The sequence below is a fragment of the Bombyx mandarina genome, chromosome 11 (assembly GCF_030267445.1).
Source record: "Bombyx mandarina strain Sakado chromosome 11, ASM3026744v2".
Classification (NCBI taxonomy): Eukaryota; Metazoa; Arthropoda; class Insecta; order Lepidoptera; family Bombycidae; genus Bombyx; species Bombyx mandarina.
Genome location: NC_143218.1, coordinates 15,084,193 through 15,102,755, shown reverse-complemented (window position 1 = coordinate 15,102,755; position 18,563 = coordinate 15,084,193). Strand labels below are relative to the sequence as shown.

General features: G+C 46.8%; 3 protein-coding genes across 3 annotated transcripts; all 3 read left to right on the top strand.

Moving 5' to 3' along the window:
* The first annotated feature begins 6,989 nt into the window (after positions 1-6,989).
* On the top strand, positions 6,990-7,736 carry LOC149502077 (uncharacterized). Its single transcript, XM_089730744.1, has one exon. It carries the CDS (start codon positions 6,990-6,992, stop codon positions 7,734-7,736), a length of 747 nt encoding a protein of 248 aa, XP_089586870.1.
* A 278-nt stretch (positions 7,737-8,014) lies between these two features.
* Positions 8,015-11,224, top strand: LOC149502076 (uncharacterized). The gene has a single exon (XM_089731061.1). The coding sequence runs from the start codon at positions 8,841-8,843 to the stop codon at positions 11,208-11,210; it is 2,370 nt and encodes a 789-aa protein (XP_089587187.1). The 5' UTR covers positions 8,015-8,840; the 3' UTR covers positions 11,211-11,224.
* Positions 11,225-15,014: 3,790 nt separating this feature from the next.
* Positions 15,015-17,729, top strand: LOC149502075 (uncharacterized). Its single transcript, XM_089730743.1, has 2 exons — positions 15,015-15,828; positions 16,582-17,729. Exons 1-2 carry the CDS (start codon positions 15,015-15,017, stop codon positions 17,727-17,729), a joined length of 1,962 nt encoding a protein of 653 aa, XP_089586869.1.
* The last annotated feature ends 834 nt before the right edge of the window (positions 17,730-18,563 follow it).

Sequence of the window (18,563 nt, the reverse complement as noted above, 5' to 3'; positions counted from 1 at the left end):
CGTTTTGGTAAAATTCGTTTTGTTTTAGTACGATCTAAGGATTTATAATGTTCGAGATTTATTTGTAGTCGTTAGAGTTCATAATAGGCGGGCGAGACAGAGCGTCCGCATTTGTGTTTGTTTATGCTGCTATAAACTATTTTATACTAGAGTTTGAGACGCCGTCTTACAAGACGACTGCCTGGGTCTTTGTTTGAAAATAAGCTCGTCAGAGATTTGTGGTCTGTAACGGTTTTGAATATTCTTCTTAAAGGATAAGGCCTAAAACGTTTAACTGCTCATACTATGATAAGCAACTCTCTTTCGATGGTTGAATAATTTGACATGTCTTTATTTGAGGTACACGAGATTTACGCGTTTGGCAAATCATCGCCAATATCTCCTTGCCAAAGAATTGCATCAATTGCATTTAACGACGTGTCTGTAGTTAGGATAGATTGTTCTAGAATTAAAATATTGTAATAATTAAGTCATTGTTAAAAGTTCTTTGCATTTGTCAAAACTACACTGTCCATCGATACTCCATGTAAGTGGGATATTTTTTGAGTAAGCTTGTTAATGGCTTAATAACTGGTGGTAAAAAATGGTATGAATCTACGATAATATCAGGTGAGACCAAATAATGATTTGATAGCTTTACACGATTTAGGACTAATGAAGTTTTGGACTACTTTTGGACTACCTTTTCAGGATTTCATTTTACATATTGATTTATAATTATGTAACCTATATAGGCGACTTTGTCACATTAATCAGTTTGAATTTTAGACCATATTTACGGAGTTGTTCTAAGACTTCAATTTTGTTTATGTTCTTGAAGACTAGAAGTGAAAACTACTACGTCAACTAAGTACAAAAGACAACATTGTCTCTGTAATCCGTATAGAACGCTATCCGTTGCGCGTTGAAAGGTAGCGAGTGCATTCTTGAGTCCAAAGGGGATTCTTAAAAACTCGTAATGTCCATAAAGAGTATTGAAAGCTGTGTCAGAAATATCTTTTTCATTAAGGTCGATTTGGTGAAAACCTGATACTAAATCTAGCATTGTAAAATAAACTGAGTGACCTAATTTGTCTAAGCTGTCTGTGATGTTGGGCAAAAGGTAACTATCTCCAAGATTAATTTCGTTTACTTTTCTGTAGCTTATAATTACACGCGATTTCTGTTTTTCAGAAGCGTCAGACTTTTTGGGGACAGCCCCAATGGCTGCCCTATCGCCAAGGAAACGAAATAGATTGAATTATTTTTTGACCTAATGTTTTTTGAAGTTTGTGAAGTTTATTTTCGAGTTAGCATTATTTTAGTTAGTAATGACTGATAAATATTTAGTTTGAACTAATGGCAATGATCTCAGCGTCTTATCACTCTCATTCCAGTGGACACAAATTATAAGGATTTTTCCATTGGAAATTGAGATAAGAGCATATTTTGGTGTATGTAGTTAATTCTTTGTCTAGAAATTGTTTTTCGACGAATGCATTACCATAGCGACGATGGTTTCGGATCGTTTTCCTACAACTTGGTTTTAATCGGATGATGATCATTTTTACCATCTTTGATTAAAAATAATAGTTTCATTGAATTTGTTCATGAAATCGTTACCTAAAACACCATCTACAGTGATATATAAGTTAGTAATATTAATATGAATTTTGAAATATTGTCGAGGGACAATTGTGCAGTATTTAAACTACGAATGGCAGAATTAGAAATTCCCAGAATAGATCCGATGCTCGATTCATCTAGTAAGCAGTGCCTTGGCTCGGCCCATGGCATTGCTGACGTCCATGGGTGACGGTACCTAACCACTCACCATCAGGTGGGCCGTATGCTCGTCTGCTTACAAAGGTAATTTAAAAAAAAAGAGCTGTACTTATTATGTTGCTATCAATAACAGATGCAGTAGCGCCTGTATCGATGAGAAGAGTGACTGGTTGTTCTACAATATTAAACTTACAACAGAATAGATTTCTGGTGATACATTAAATGAGAATATGTTCTACACTAGATTGATTTTTAGAACTAGAAGTCGATATGACTGAGAATTTGAATTAACGATTTCGTTAGGTTTCGAACTAGTTATGGTACTTGATTGTGATTGATTTTGTTTAGTACTTAAATCAGCACTAGTGTTTATATTAGATTTTGAATTATAATTCGAGTTTGATTTTGAGTTTGTTTGAGAAATCGATTTGGATTTTGATGATTTCATCAAGAGGTCCCCAATTGACTGGTAAATTATGTGACTTACCGAACTGAAAAGCCAAAATAGTTGTTTATTCCCGATGAACACATTTAACAAAATTATTTATGTGACTTAAGCTAGATTTCTACAGCCCAAGGCTTTTAATCGCTTTAAAAAAAATTGATATAGAACGTCGTTTGATTTATGATTGAGATTTGAATATTCGTAGTTTCCAAAGAATTTCAAACCGTGAGTTCGGCCGCTTGCGTGTTTAATTATGAATTTTGTTTGAGTTGGGATCTTGTTTCTTTCTTTGTTATATTACAACATTTTTCAGTCGTATGACCTGACTTCCTGCAATAGTTACAAGATTTTGTGGAGTTTGTAACATAAAGGTTGGCAGAATTTGGTATGTGAAGCTCGAATATATTGAGTTTGACTATGATTTTGGTATTGAACAGTGGGGTTCATATTAAACAGTTTTTATCTAACAGTATTCATATTCCGAATTTTCTCTTCTTGAATTGCAAAACTTCCTGTATCAGTTAGATTGCTGAAATTTCTAGTACTAAGCATTACGCCTATATCAGAATTAAAGTCATTTATAAAAACATTCAGAACTGTTTCCTAGAGAAGAACTTCTAAGATTACATTGTTATATTGGATAGACAGTTTTTCGATTATTTTGCTTTGACAAAGATTCATGGGAGAAAATAGTCAGTTATGGATTCTTTCGATTCATGGAACATGGATTGTAGTTCTAACGTAAGATTAAGTCAGACAGTATCGTAAGATTCTAACGTTCTATTATAGTTTGAGAAAACCTTTGTGGTTTGCTATGAACTTCTGATGAACTTGACTAAGTGATTTTATTTAATGCGTATATTAAGAGAACCGTTTGTTGCTGAACAGCTAAACTAAACGCGGAGTCTCATGAACTGATAAAACTATACACTTGGCTATGAGATTATGTATTAAATTCTGGTATTAATTGTAAAATCGTAATTTCTGCAGCTACGTTTTTGTTTTTTCTACATTAAAAATTTTAATGGCGTGATTTAAAAAGTGTATGAATTGGATAATGTAAGAAAATAAATCTACCAAAAGCTTAAATTTAATTTGATTTAAGAAATATTACTTAAATTTCTTGCTAATATTTCTGAATATATATACGTTTTTGGGAAAATATTGTTATAAGGGTTGTGTAACAAGGTAAAGATTTAGGATGAATTCAGAGTATATGGAAAACCTCTTACCACAGTACAATTAAAATAAGACTCTGTATTTGGGATGCGGTCAGTTCGACGAAGTTGTTTAAAAGCCTTCATTTACCGCACTCCATTCACATCGTCTTGGTGTTGCCGACAGCGTTCAGGAATCATAACACTGCCAGCATCTTGAAAACTCCATATTGGCTACAACCCGCTCACAGCACTTAAATCATCGAATGAAAATATCACATACCCAATAGTTATACCGAATAACAAGTGAGGATTGTTTCCATGAAGTAAAAAATGTCGAAATACCACACCTAATTCCAATTCCAATGAAAGAGATCCTGTTGGATTCATTACAACAAATCAAGCAACCACATTAAGAAATATTTAAAGGAAGTTACGAAAATCAAAACACAAATTTCATCAAGAAACATGAATCAAGCTTTTAAAGTCTTCAAGAATTTCCCATGCTCACTTCTAACCCGAAGAAGGTCAAATAGCGGGTGTATCCAGATTTTTAACAATTGCTTTGACAATTCAACGAGAACAAGAACTACAAAAAATTCAGTTCCAATGACCAATATGAGACACCCTACATCATGCATCTCCGAACATAAAGATCACATCATCAAAAATTCAGAAAATCCCGATCCTCAAAGTTCAAGTACCAACTGTCAACCTTTGTTTAAACGGGTAGATGTTATACCCCTTACACTAGTACCTAAGTCAAATATCAATTCTTTATAAACACATAATGTACTATAACTATTATACTATAACTCTTAGGTCATAATTCTAAATCATTGTCAATTTAAATTATATAATCCTACTTATATCTTTATGTTACTAAACGATTTATATCTTGTTTACTTCTTTGTATATTATATATTAACAATGATCAAATCTTAATTTGTAATTAGAACATTAGTTAAAATGAATATATTCTTCTCAAATTTGTCATATCCTGTTAATTATATAATCTACTAATTGGTTTGTTTTGTATTGAGATTCTAAATATGCTTACCAATTATTAGTTACTTATTATTAATCTGAATGACTCCTTTAATAATTTTTATGTAAATACTATTCGTATACAATTGGAACAGAAAATATACATATTCTCTTTTTCCTTGAAACTCAGGGGTTCAATATCAATCTTCAAGATTATAGCATCCTAACTCTATTCGTGTAACATGAGATAATTGTAAAGGATAAATAAAGTCAGTGATATACAAAATAAAGTTTTATTAAAAAAGCTAAAAAAATCCTCACCGCTTTACATGTTCATTCTATCTGTAGGGAATATTGGGAGAATATATGGTTGAGTACCAAAGTTCCACCCATTTCTGCCGTATACCTATCATGTCGTTTTCAAATGGGAACATGATTACCGTTCTTCCATTAATTTCATTTGTTAAAACCAATTGTGGTCGTAGTGAAGTAGCATTAGAAGCTGATCTCGATCGCCTCATCACATCTCCATCAGATCAGATTATTAGCTTTCTTCAACAGCATCCTATTATTCTTGTTAACACTTTGTCTAAGAGCAACCTAAAAAAAAACATTAGAAAAGAACTACTACTACTGGTGCACGTGCAACTTGGTGCACGTGAAAGAAGGGAAACTTCTTTTGCGGTGTGTAGTATTGTGTTTTTTTTATTTTTCATCCTTAAAACAAATATCTCTTTTAATAGGGAAAGCTGTGTATTAGAGAAACGACTTATCTCGCTTTGTCTTCTTCCTCTCTCCACGGTCGAGTGGTTCGCGAGACGCTCTTGCTATTTTCTAATTCTCGCTCCTCCTAAATTTTATTTTTTCTCTCTAGCCGTAACGAATCTGTCACGAGTTAAATTTTGTTCTCAACGCACCTATAGAAGTTTCACTTCAAAAAATGTCAGTGGCATTTTACTTGAATATATTGAAAAGAACCAAACTTTACTAGAGTATTGAGTGAATTAAAGTGTTTGATTTAAATTTGTCTATCCCATGGTGTCCAGATATCTGAACTACTTTTGCTATATCCCCGTCTTTCCCAGCAGTGTAATCACCTTCTAATTTTTTTTCATATCCTGAAATCTTGGTAGGAAACCGAATATGCCGTGTGCCAGCATGGACCGGTTTTTCTGTTCTACTAATATCTGCTGTGAAGCCATCACGAGCTTCAGTCTGAGCGAGTTCACCGTTTGTCAATCTAAGTTAAAAATACATAACAGTCCATAACGTGGCTGTCAGATTTAGACACACCGTACAAGAATAATTGAGTTTACGAACAGATAAACATGTTTCGTGCATGCAGCCTACTTCATTAAACTTAGTACAATATCTATAGTTTATATCTCTCTATTACCCTTTTTAAGTGCTCACCGTGCAGTGTAAAATTTGTCGCCGGCTGTTACCGTTTATATTTTCTGTTTTACAAAAGTTACAGTAATTATATTGAAACATGAGATTATGAATTGTATGAACGATTGCAATATTCATCAAAGAAGTATACTTTAATAATTGTGTATTTACTAGGGATACGAAAACGCGACCCCTTTTTATCCTTTTCAGGCCGGGTACCCCGAACTTCCTACGAGGTGGGGACCTCGTAGGGGGTTTGGGCGCCCCCGTGCGCCCCCTATGCGCCCCCGCGTATGTGGGACTTGACGATCTGCAGATCTTGGGATCAGACCGCGGGTTCAAGGAGCTTTAGGGCCCTACTGCACTAAACGATTCCCCTGCACTCTTACACCCGACGTCCGATCTCCGTCCGGGGTCAGACCCTAGTCAGAGTAGGCAGTCAACACTACAACCAGACCCGCCCGACCGACGGGTCGTCGAGGCGATAGTCGACGACCAACAACGCTGGTCTCCGCGATATGGCGGCCCTACCAGGGCGCCCAAGCGATGTCGCTGGTGTTCCGGGATACCCCACTGGGTACCAGAGAACCAGCCTGCCGGGTCGGAACACGATACACCGCCGATCGGGTTGCTCTTCCACAGTATTTTCGGCGACGACAGCGACAACGACAACGCGGACCGCAGCACAGGCCGCAGCCGTCGACGCGTCGTCCCATCCTTTTGGTGCCAGCCGTAGTTAATGTATCCTAACCTTTTTTCCGGATTCCGGTTCCGGTGACAGAATAATATAGACGTGTACTCGTTTGCTCTTAAAATAATATCAAGTTTTACCTTAATACTCATATATATCAAGTGTAAAAAGTCACAAATCAAGATAATAGAAGATACTTTATACAAAAATAAATCAAGAAAGTTTGTGAACAGTGTTAATGTGCAATCTAACAATGAGAAATGAAGAAATAACCTCTTGAGATTGTTACTTTAATATTTTTATTTTGAGGGTATTTACTATGATAAATACAGAGTGAAGTAAGTCACAGTATAAACCACAGACAATTTAACAATTTACATTCAAGCTAGGCAACTTAAAGAAATCATATCGATGCATAAGAATTTAAGTGTTGCCACTTTATGAAATCAATAAGTTACTATACAGTCGGGGTTGACAGATCTACTCTAAAATTATACCAGAATCATCTTAAAACTATCTACTAAAAACGTTAAATAAAAAATTTCACTGAAAAATGGATAATCAAATGCAAATATTATTAGAAAAAATTCAAGAGCAAATGAAACAGCAGACTATCACTATAACAGAAGCTGTAACCAAAAATGTTGTGCAACAAATTAATGAGCGATTTAAAATGATAGATGACGAAAACAAACAACATAAAAATTCAGTCAAAGAACTTAAGGAGAAAATTAAAGGTCTGGAAATGGCTAAAAAGAAAACTAACATACTACTCTTTGGAATAAAGGAAGACAAACAAGAAGAGTTAAGTTTGGTAAAGTACATATCTGAAAAACTTAATTGTCATCTTGGATTAAACATACAAGAGCACGAAATTATGAATACCTATAGAATTGGAAAGATAAAAAATACGCCTCGACCTATTTTAATATCCCTTGTATCGTACTGGAGAAAAATGGAAATAATGAGATCGAAATATAAACTACCCCAGGGTATTTATGTGAAGGAAGATTATACTAAAGAAATATTAGAAGTACGCAAAACATTACAACCAAAACTTGAAGAGGAACGAAGTAAGGGTAACATAGCATACTTCAAATTAGATAAACTAATAATCAAGAGCCAAACGGATGCTAATCGAGAAAAAAGGAAAAGAGACCCACCTTCTCCGCCCAATATCAGCACACCACAAAAAGAAAATGAATTGTACGTAGCTCCGAAAAAAGTAAACACAACTAATGCGTACGAATACATGGCACGCGTAAAATCAAACTCATTAAGAGAGAAAACAAATGTATAGCAATCACCGTACACTCGAAACCGGATTAATAACAATCATTATAATACAAACCTGCAAAAAACAACCAAGAAAAACACTCCCCCAAGCCGGCTGGTCCCCGTGGGGGAAAATGACCATAACCCTCCAGTAAACAAAACACTACCTCCAAAATCACTACAAATTGGAACATTTAACGTAAGATCGTTAGCATCCACAACAAGATATATAGAACTAGTATACTCACTAGAAAAAATAAAAATTGATATATTAGGCTTAGCTGAAGTTCCCGAGGGACCTGGGCGGGCCCCCCGGCGCGCACTCTGCGTGGCCGGGGGCTCCGTCTGTGGGGGAGTTTTGCTGGACTTCCACCGGGCGCGTCCGTAGGTGGCGGATAACGGGATCCTCTGGGAACAGTCCCACTCCCAGGGGTATCGTCCGGTCTTTTTCGTTGCAAGGATTTCTAGGTGTTAGGTAGGTAGGCTAGGTGTAGGAGTAGGGTAGCCTAGTTAGGCTTTGCAACGAAAGAGATCGGATGACGCGGACCAAAACCAGCAGGGGGAGTTGCGGGCTCTCCACGCCCTTCACTCGCTGAAGGGTGTTCCTCCTGGAGACGCTCGGGCTCCCTCTCTTTTCCCCTTTCTTCCCCCTTTTTCTTTTTCTTCGGGTCACGTCCGACCCGTTTCGGACGTAACCCACGGGTGGTGGTGGGCCACTTTTGGCCTGCCCTTTCATGGAGAAGTGAGCCGGCGTTGCTTACGCATCTTCCGGCCGCTGGTCGCCATGTCCCCGGCTTCGGCTACAGGGGCACGCCCTCCAGAGGGGGGTACCGGTATACCGGCGTGGCTTCGTCGTCGTTGCTCGTTTGAGCGTCGGGCGGTGGTCTGTCGTGTTGCTCGTTGCACTCGGCGGGCTGCCGGCCAACCCGTAATCCTCACCGCGTGGGGGACGGGGGCCGCTGCCGCGAGGCACGGGGCCGCGAGGACGTAAACCTCTTTAAAAAATGCCCCAATCCTAAGCTCTGGTGCCCGGCGATGGGATGAATGGCTGGAGGGAGTCCAGTCCCAAGGGTACCAACCAGACCCCAGGGGACCGACCCCTGGTTAATAAAAAAGGACAAAATGAAATATGGCACCTGTTAAAGATTTATTACCCCAGGAGGGTACCTCCCGCTCCGCGGGGGGAGAATCCCTCCGTGCGGTCGAGCAATCGGCCGCACGCTGCCCCACCGTTTCTGGGGGGGGCAAACAATGCCAAGACGTAGTGGGCGACAACACGGGTCGCGTAAGGGACAGAGTCCCAACCGTGGTCCTAGAGCGCTGCGAAAGCTTAATCTCGCTGTACTCGGCACGGAGCTCCGCGAGGGGCGACGCGTCTAGTGGGCGGGAGACGCCAGTGCTGTTCGCAGACAGCGTGCAAAAGCGGACTCGGCGGAAGAGGAAGTCGGCTCGTCAGCCGGCATCTGTTCCTCCGTCCGACTCCTCGGAGGGTGAGCCCGCCAGCGCCAAATATATGGCGTTGGCGGAAGGGCCGGCGGCTGCTGCGGCGCCGCCCGCCACCGATTGCGACACAATCTCTTCCCGCGGACTGGACGCTGCCTCCTTGGCGCAGTCCAGAGCCGCCTGCCGAAAGGCACAAAACGGGACAGAGGTGGGAGAGGTCGAGCGACTGGAGCGCTCCCTAACGGAGGTGGGTCCCTCTGACCCCCTCCGAGCGTGCAATATTGTCAAGGAGATGGTTGCCACTATAGCCAAAAAATCGGCTAAAGGACTTAAAGGCGATTATGTGCGGGCCCTAAAATCCGGAGCGGCGACCCTGGAAGAGAGACTGCAGGACGTCGTGGACCGCACCACAACCACGGAGACGGCGGGCTTGCGACAGGAAGTGGCCCTGCTGCATGCCCGCCTTGAAGAGGTATCGATCCAGAATGGCCAACTTCGGACGGAGAATGGGCAGCTGCGAGTGGACATGGCTGAGTTGCGGACCATGGTGGCCGACCTCATGGAGCGGCAACGCAGCTCGGCCCCTGCCCCTCCTCCGCCTGAAGCGGAAGAAAACCAGGAAGCTGAGGAGCAGAGACGGCAGCTCCTAATACTCGAGGCAAGGAGTTCAACCGTCGAGCGCGCAAGACCGCCCCTTGCTCACGAGGCGAAAAACGGGGCCCCTATACCGGCACCCCGCAGGATTGTGGCCGCAAAAACTTATAGCGGCCCCAAGAAGTCAGCCACACCGGCGAAGATTCCCGCTGCGACTGCCTCCACGTCTGCAGCTGCGAGGGCTTCGAAACCAGCCCCCGCAAAGAAACCGACGTCCGCTCCTGCCCCGTCCCAGCCTGCGAAGGCGGGGCCCGGCAGGAGCCGAAATAAGAAGAAAGGGGGCGTCAACGCCGCCAAACCGGCCCCGACCCCCCAGCCCCGCCCGCTGCCCCCCGCCCCGGCCAACATGAATGAGGCCTGGACGACGGTGGTGCGGCGAGGGCCCAAAAAGGTAGCGGTGCCTGCCGCGCCGCGCCCCAAGCCCGCCCCTGCGGCCACCGCTCCCCGCCAAGAGGGTCGAGCGGAGCCGAGGGGCCGACCTGGACGAAGGAGGCCGCGCGCCCCGCGGTCGGCTGCAGTAGTCGTAGAGCTGCTGCCGGCCGCTAAAGAACGGGGCATCACCTACCACGAGGTGATGACCCAGGCGCGCGGCGGCGTGAATGTGGACGCCCTCGGCGTGGAGGGGGGCATCAAGGTCCGGCAGACGGCCAACGGGGCTCGTCTTATAGAGTGCCCCGGCCCCAACACAAACGCCGCGGCTGAAAAATTGGCAGCCCGGCTGAGGGAGATCCTGCCGGACCCCGAGGTGGTGCGCATCGCGCGGCCCGTGAAGATGGGGGAAGTAAAAATCACGGGCCTCGACGAGTGCGCCACGAAAGAGGAGGTCGCCGCGGCCATCGCGTCGCAGGGCAACTGCGCCCTCGCCGACGTCAAAGTCGGGGAGCTCCGGGTGACATACTCCGGAACCCGGACGGCGTGGGCGCGTTGCCCGGTAGCAACGGCGAACCTCCTGGCCACCCCTCCACAGGGTCGGCCTTCGGACAGCCCTGGATGGCTGCGCGTGGGCTGGGTAGTGGCCCACGTGCAACTGCAGGAGAGCAGGCCGTGGCGTTGTCTTCGATGCTTCGGCACCGGCCACGGCCTCGCCAAGTGCCCCTCGACCGTGGACCGCAGCGACCTGTGTTTCCGCTGCGGCCAACCGGGGCACAAGGCAGCCTCCTGCACCACAGCCGCGCCGCACTGCGTCTTGTGCGACGCGGCTAAAAGGAAGGCCGACCACCGGGCCGGGGGCCCGGCGTGTAAGTCCGCCCCCTCCTCTACCAAAACGAGGAGGGGCGGCAAGAAAAATAAAAAGAAGGAGAGGCCGGCTGCAATAAGGGCAGCCGGCGAGTCAGTTCCCGCCGCGGCACCAGACGAGCCGCAGGGCGGGACAGACGAGGGAGCGATGGACGTAGCCCCGTAATGGGTTGCGTCCACCGCTTCCTCCAGTGCAATTTGAACCACTCCGCCAGGGCACAGGATCTCCTCGTCCACACCATGGCGGAGTGGTCAATTGATGTTGCTGTCGCCGCGGAGCCGTACTTCGTCCCCACCGACCAGGACTGCTGGATGGGGGACGTCGACGGCTCCGTGGCCATCGTACTAAGACAGTCCGCGGCGTTACCCCCCTTGGATATGGTGGCCAGGGGACCCGGGTACGTCGCGGCTAGGATCGACGGGACCGTCGTGATCGGGGCGTACTTTTCTCCGAACAGGAGCCTCGCCGAATTCGAACGGTTTCTGGGCGGGCTCGAGGCGCTTTTACACCGCCTCGGGTCCCGCCCTGTCATCGTCGCGGGGGACCTCAACGCCAAGTGTACGGCTTGGGGTTCCCCCCGCACGGATTCGCGAGGCGAGGCTCTTTCGGAGTGGGCGATCGCGACCGGCCTCTGTCTCCTAAACAGAGGCACGGTCGCGACTTGCGTGCGGTGGAACGGGGAATCTCACGTGGACGTGACGTTCGCGTCCCCGTCCGCCGTGCGCCGCACCCGCGGCTGGCGCGTACTCGAGGGGGCGGAGACGCTCTCGGACCACCGATACGTCCGGTTTGAGCTCTCCGCCTCCTCCTTGTCGTCGTCGTCAGCCGCGGGCGCCCGCGGTGAGGAGGAGCTCCCGCAAGGTGCGCCCCGTTCGTTCCCCAGGTGGGCCTTGAAACGAATGAACAAGGAGTTGCTGATGGAGGCGGCCGCTGTTGCTGCGTGGGCGCCAAAACCCGCGCGGCTCGCGGACGTGGATGCGGAGGTCGACTGGTTCCGGGGCACCATGGCAAACATCTGTGATGCCGCCATGCCCCGGGTCGGCCCCCGAGCACCACGTGGGGGTGCGTTCTGGTGGTCGCCCGAGATCGCAAGACTCCGCGAGGAGTGCGTGAGGGCGCGCCGCCGGAGCGCACGCCACCGCCGCCGCCGTCGTCGCGACGCTACGTTCGCGGAGACGGCGGCCCGGCTGCACGCTGACTGTCGTCAAAAACAGACCGCGCTGCAGCTGGCCATCGGCGAGGCCAAGAAGCAGAGCATGAAGACTCTCCTGGAGTCGCTCGACGAAGATCCCTGGGGGCGCCCATACAAGATGGTTCGCAGAAAACTGCAGCCGTGGGCGCTCCCGGTGGCCGAGCGGCTCCAGCCTCGGCAGCTGCGGGAAATTGTTTCCGCGCTTTTCCCGCCGGCAGCGGGGGGGACTTTGAGCCCCCCCAGATGGACGCCACGTGGGGCACGCCTCCGCGTCGCCACAGCGTTCCCGCTGCCGAGGAGCCCCCTCCCCCTATCACGGGGGCGGAGATCCATGCGGCCGTGTCCAGAATGAGAGCGAAGGACGCGGCCCCCGGCCCTGACGGCGTTCACGGCCGGGTCTGGAGCTTGGCCTTCGAGGCCCTAGGGGACCGGCTCGGGGGGCTTTTCGAAGCGTGCCTCGAGTCGGGACGGTTCCCGTCGAAATGGAAGACGGGCAGACTGGTCCTTCTGCGGAAGGACGGGCGCCCCGCGGACTCACCCGCGGGCTATCGCCCCATCGTGTTGCTGGACGAAGCGGGCAAGATGCTCGAGAGGATCGTCGCGGCCCGCATCGTCCGGCACCTGACCGAGACGGGTCCCGATCTTTCGGCGGAGCAGTACGGCTTCAGAGAGGGCCGCTCGACTATCGACGCAATTCTGCGCGTGCGGGCCCTCTCCGATGAAGCCGTATCCCGGGGCGGGGTGGCGATGGCGTTATCCTTAGATGTAAGGAACGCCTTCAACACCCTGCCCTGGTCGGTGATCGCGGGGGCGCTGGAGTATCACGGCGTCCCCGCATACCTCCGCCGACTGATCGGCTCCTACCTCGAGGGCAGGTCGATCCAGTGCATCGGACACGGTGGGGCGATGCTCCGCTTCCCCGTCGAGCGCGGTGTTCCACAGGGGTCTGTCCTGGGCCCCCTGCTGTGGAACATCGGCTACGACTGGGTCCTGCGGGGCGTCATTCGGGGTCCCCTCCCCGGGCTGAGCGTAATATGTTACGCCGACGACACGTTGGTCGTGGCTCCGGGGAGGGACTACCGGGAGTCTGCCCGTCTGGCGTGCGCAGGCGTGGCACACGTCGTCACTAGGATCCGACGGTTGGGGCTCGAGGTGGCGCTCGACAAAACCCAGGCCCTGCTCTTTCACGGGCCGGGACGAGCGCCGCCTCTGGGTGCCCACCTCGTGATCGGAGGCGTCCGCGTCGGGGTCGGGGTGACCGGTCTTCGGTACCTCGGCCTCGAACTGGACGGTCGGTGGAACTTCCGCGCTCACTTTGAGAAGTTGGGCCCTCGACTGATGGCGACGGCCGGCTCTTTGAGCCGGCTGCTTCCAAACGTCGGGGGTCCCGATCAGGTGGCGCGCCGCCTCTACATGGGGGTGGTGCGGTCGATGGCACTATACGGCGCGCCCGTATGGTGCCACGCCCTGACCCGCGAGAACGTCGCGGCGCTGCGACGTCCGCAGCGCGCGATCGCGGTCAGGGCGATCCGAGGATACCGCACCGTCTCCTTCGAGGCGGCGTGCTTGCTCGCCGGGGCGCCACCCTGGGACCTGGAGGCGGAGGCGCTCGCTGCCGATTACAGGTGGCGTAGCGACCTCCGCTCTAGGGGGGAAGGGCGCCCCGGCGAAGGAGTAGTTCGAGCGCGGAGGCTCCAATCTCGGCGGTCCGTGCTGGAGGCGTGGTCTCGCCGCTTGGCGGACCCGTCGGCCGGCCTCCGTACCGTCGAGGCGGTCCGCCCGGTTCTCGCGGACTGGGTGGGCCGCGACCGCGGATGCCTCACCTTCCGGCTGACGCAAATGCTTACCGGCCACGGATGTTTCGGCCGGTACTTGCATAAGATAGCCGGAAGGGAACCGACGGCGCAGTGCCACCACTGCGCGGACCGCGACGAGGATGACACAGCGGAACATACATTGGCGCGTTGCTCTGGATTTGACGAGCAACGCGCCGCCCTCGTCGCGGTCATAGGAGAGGACCTCTCGCTGCCGCGCGTCGTGGCTACGATGCTCGGCAGCGACGCGTCCTGGAAGGCGATGCTCGACTTCTGCGAGTCCACCATCTCGCGGAAGGAGGCGGCGGAGCGAGAGAGGGAGAGCTCTTCCCTTTCCGCACCGATCCGTCGCCGTCGAGCCGGGGGCCGGAGGCGGGAATACGCCCGTACGTCCCGGCCCCTGTAGGTGGCGGCCTCCCCCCGGTGAAGGTCAAGGGGCGACCTGAGGGGGTGAGGCCGCGCGGCGCGCTACCAGCACTCTAGCGCGCTGCCGTGGAGTGATTAGAGCGACCGGTCGACGGTGTATCGCGTCCCGACCCGGCAGGCTGGTTCTGGTCCAGCGGGGTATTCCGGGACACCAGCGGCACCGTCTGGGCGGCCCGACGGGCTGCCGTACCGAGACGGCCGACGTTTCAGAGCCTTCGATTCGCCTCGAAGGCTCCGTCGGCTGGGCGTCCTTGGGGTGAGCCGCGCCGTCTGGTTGTAGTGTTGACCGCGGTAGCCCCCCTACCTCATCCGGGTTCTGACCTCGGAGGGGATCGGACGTCGGGTGTAAGAGTGCAGAGGAGTCGTTTAGTGGGTGGGCTCTAAAATCCTTGGGCCCGCGGTCTGCTCACAACACCATGCAGATCGTTGAGTCTCACATACCCCGCGCGCCCCTTTTGCGCGGGGACCTCGTAGGAGGTTCGGCCCTCTACCCGAAAAAAAAAAAAAAAAAAAAAAGGCTTAGCTGAAGTTAGACGGATGGGCAGTGGCATCGAAGAGCATCAAGATTTTATATTCTGCTTTAAAGGAGAAACACCTGGCCTGCATGGAGTAGGATTTTTGATAAAAAAAGAATACAAAAACAATATATTAAGCTTCTCAGGCTTATCTGAAAGAGTTGCAATACTTCAACTTGAGTTCAACAAAAAGATAATATCAATAATTCAAGTGTATGCACCAACTGAAAAGGCTTCTAAAGAAGAAATGGAAAAAAATTACGAATCACTGCAAGAAGCGCAAGCGCAGACTAGCGGAGATGTACTGTTAATGGGAGACTTCAATGCCAAAGTAGGGATAGCTAAAACAAAAGAAGATAAGATTCTAGGTAAATTTGGTTATGGAAAAAGAAACGAAAGAGGTGAAAAGCTCATAGAATTTGCCTTCGAACACAAACTGTCGATTATGAATACGTATTTTAAAATGAGACAAAATCGAAAATGGACTTGGAAATCACCAAATGGAAAAGTAAAGAATGAATTAGACTATATCCTATCAAACCAGCCCAAAAGAATAAGGAAAATAGAAGTACTGCACGGCTTAGGGTATAGTTCCGATCACAGACTGGTTAGAGCAACTTATTCTTTACAAAATACTAAAAAATGTAGGATATCGTTCAAATCATCCCCAAATATAATCAAAACTGAAAAAGAAATAATGATGTACACTAGAAATTTAGAAAACAAAATAAAAGAACTTGAACCTTTTGAAGACGACGATGTCCAGACCCTATACAACAAAATAGAACACGTCATTAAAAAAAGCATATCAACAAACGAACACAAAGAGGAACAAAGTAATTCAAACAAAATTCTTACGCAATCAACAATAAAACTAATGTCCAGACGCTCGACACTATTGAAAATAAAACAAAAAACTTCGGAAATGAAGGCAGAGCTAAGTATGCTATTCAAAAAAACTAATAAAGCCGTTAAACAAGACTATGCAAACTACAGAAAACAGATAATAGAAACAAACATAAAACAGTACAGGAGCACAAAAAGAGCATATAGACAATTAAATACTCACAAAAGTTGGATACAAAATTTAAAGTCGAGGAGTACAAGACCTAACACTAGAAAAAATATTATAGATAGTGCTACAGAGTTCTACAAAGCGCTATATAATAGCAAGTACAAAACTAGTATAAGTAAAAGTAAACATTTCATAGAGTGTAAAAACGTAAAAGATGAGCCTGTAGAGATCGACACGAAGGAAGTAATAAAGCATATTAAAAAATTAAAGTCAGAAAAAAGCCCAGGGCCAGACGGTATATCCAATGAAGCTTTAATATTTGGGACTACTTTATTAGCGCGTTCACTTTCATGCTTGTTTACCAAAATTTTAAGCACGGGATTAATACCAGAACAGTGGAAGAAAGCAGATATAATTTTGATATATAAAAAAGGTGACCCTCGAGATATAGGCAACTACCGACCAATTAGCCTTCTCCAGAGCATATATAAACTTTTTACCTCTATACTATTAAGCAGAATCAGTAGCAAAATTGAAAACCTACAACCAAAAGAACAAGCGGGGTTCCGGTCAGGTTTTTCAACATCAGACCATATTCATGTAATGGAGCAAATAATAGAAAAGTACAAGGAGTTCAACAGACCAATATATATAGGTTTTATCGATTACGCTAAGGCATTTGATACGATCTCACATGACGCCATCTGGGAGGCACTGGACAAATGTCAGGTTCACGACAAGTACAAAAATGTCTTGAAGAACATTTACGACAAGAGCACTAGTTGTGTGAAACTAGAGAACCGAGGACCTGAAATACCTATTCTAAGAGGAGTGAGACAAGGAGACCCACTTTCCCCGAAGATCTTCATAGCAGTGCTGCATAACATTTTTGAGGAGCTGAAATGGAAAAACGAAGGCCTTAAAATATGTAACCAATACTTGAGTCACCTCAGATTTGCAGACGATATAGTCCTCTTAGCTGATAACAGTAGAAAACTAGAAAAAATGATAAACCAACTAAGTGTACAAAGTAAAAGAGTAGGCCTATTAATGAATAAAGACAAAACAAAAGTAATGACAAACAGCGTCAAACATCCAATAAAACTTGAAGAAAAAACATTAGAATTCGTAAACAAATACATATATCTAGGAAAAGAAATATCATTTGAAGACAGAAGCGAAGAAGAAGAGGTACAACGTAGAATAAATATGAGTTGGAAAAAATATTGGTCACTCAAAGAGATAATGAAAGGAGACTATCCACTCCACCTGAAGAAAACAGTTATGGATACATGCATCTTACCAACTCTCACATATGGTTGCCAATCGTGGACTTTCAACACCACCATAAAAACAAAAATGGTTAATTGCCAGAAAGCTATGGAAAGAAGAATTCTAAAAATAAAAAGAAAAGATAAAGTAAGAAGTGAATTTATACGAAAAAAGACAAAACTAATTGATGTCCTAAACTTCAGTAAAAGATTAAAGTGGCGATGGGCTGGCCACGTAGCACGCTACAGTGACAAACGATGGACAACTGAAGTGACAAAATGGAAAGGGCCTAATGGGAAAAGAAGGAAAGGACGACCTATGAAGCGATGGAGTGATGATATCATAGCCACCGCTGGGAAGGAGTGGATGAGGCAGGCTGGGAACAGGGAAAATTGGATTAAGCTGGAGGAGGCCTATACCCAAATAGGGGTTCCTGTCGAGGAAAAGTGAACGGCAATGTAATTGGATCTGAATGTGGGAGTTAAATATGGTTGAGAATATTTACATGTAATATTTAGGTGATGGGAAATAAAAGGCTTATTATTATTATTATTATTATTATAACCTTTTTTACTTTCTGCTTTTCTAATTATTGGCCACGTCCCAGCTTTAAAGCTAAAAAATAAGGTTATTGATGACCTCTCATCTTTTGGAGAGGAATTAACGGTAGCCAGCGACTTGGCTGCGCCCCTAGCATTGCTGACCTCCATGGGCGATCAAGCAGTAAAAAAATATAAATATTTTGACATTCTAGTTGGTCAGGACGCAATTAAAAATTGTAAAAGTAATAGGTCCAGATATTAAGCACATTGAAGCTCGGTGTATAGATCTCGCACAAACTCTTCCAGCCGCCACTGTTTGCTTCGCTGTAACCAATAATTAGGTTACCTCAACAGACACGTAAGCCCAAATTTCGTTAGGAGGCTCTTGTTTTTCTTAGTCTACATTTATTGGTACAAATTAGTGAACAGAATAGAATTTCTATATGTAATATTGTTCTTAAGTATGTACGTGACCACATGAATATTTGTAGTGTATATGTTTTGATTAAAAGCCGTTCGTTTGATAATTTACGTCGAGAAAAATTGTGTACGTAATTAAAACATAACTCAGCGTAATAAAATACAGATTTATGTTTCATTTGTATTCATTTTACATCGGTTGCGACTATAAAACTGAAAGTAATTCAAAAGTCAGAAATAAAAAAAAACATCAAATTCTTTTGATCAATTCAGTCTGGTGTACAATAGTAGCTGCAGTCTGTGGTCATCATAGCGAGATTAT

Bases quoted from the DNA above. Each gene is read 5' to 3' on its own strand.
- LOC149502077 (XM_089730744.1), top strand. From the start codon at position 6,990: ATGGATAATCAAATGCAAATATTATTAGAAAAAATTCAAGAGCAAATG.
- LOC149502076 (XM_089731061.1), top strand. From the start codon at position 8,841: ATGGCACCTGTTAAAGATTTATTACCCCAGGAGGGTACCTCCCGCTCC.
- LOC149502075 (XM_089730743.1), top strand. From the start codon at position 15,015: ATGGGCAGTGGCATCGAAGAGCATCAAGATTTTATATTCTGCTTTAAA. The intron at 15,829-16,581 runs GTAATTCAAACA...GGTTCCGGTCAG, and splicing joins CGAACACAAAGAGGAACAAA to GTTTTTCAACATCAGACCAT.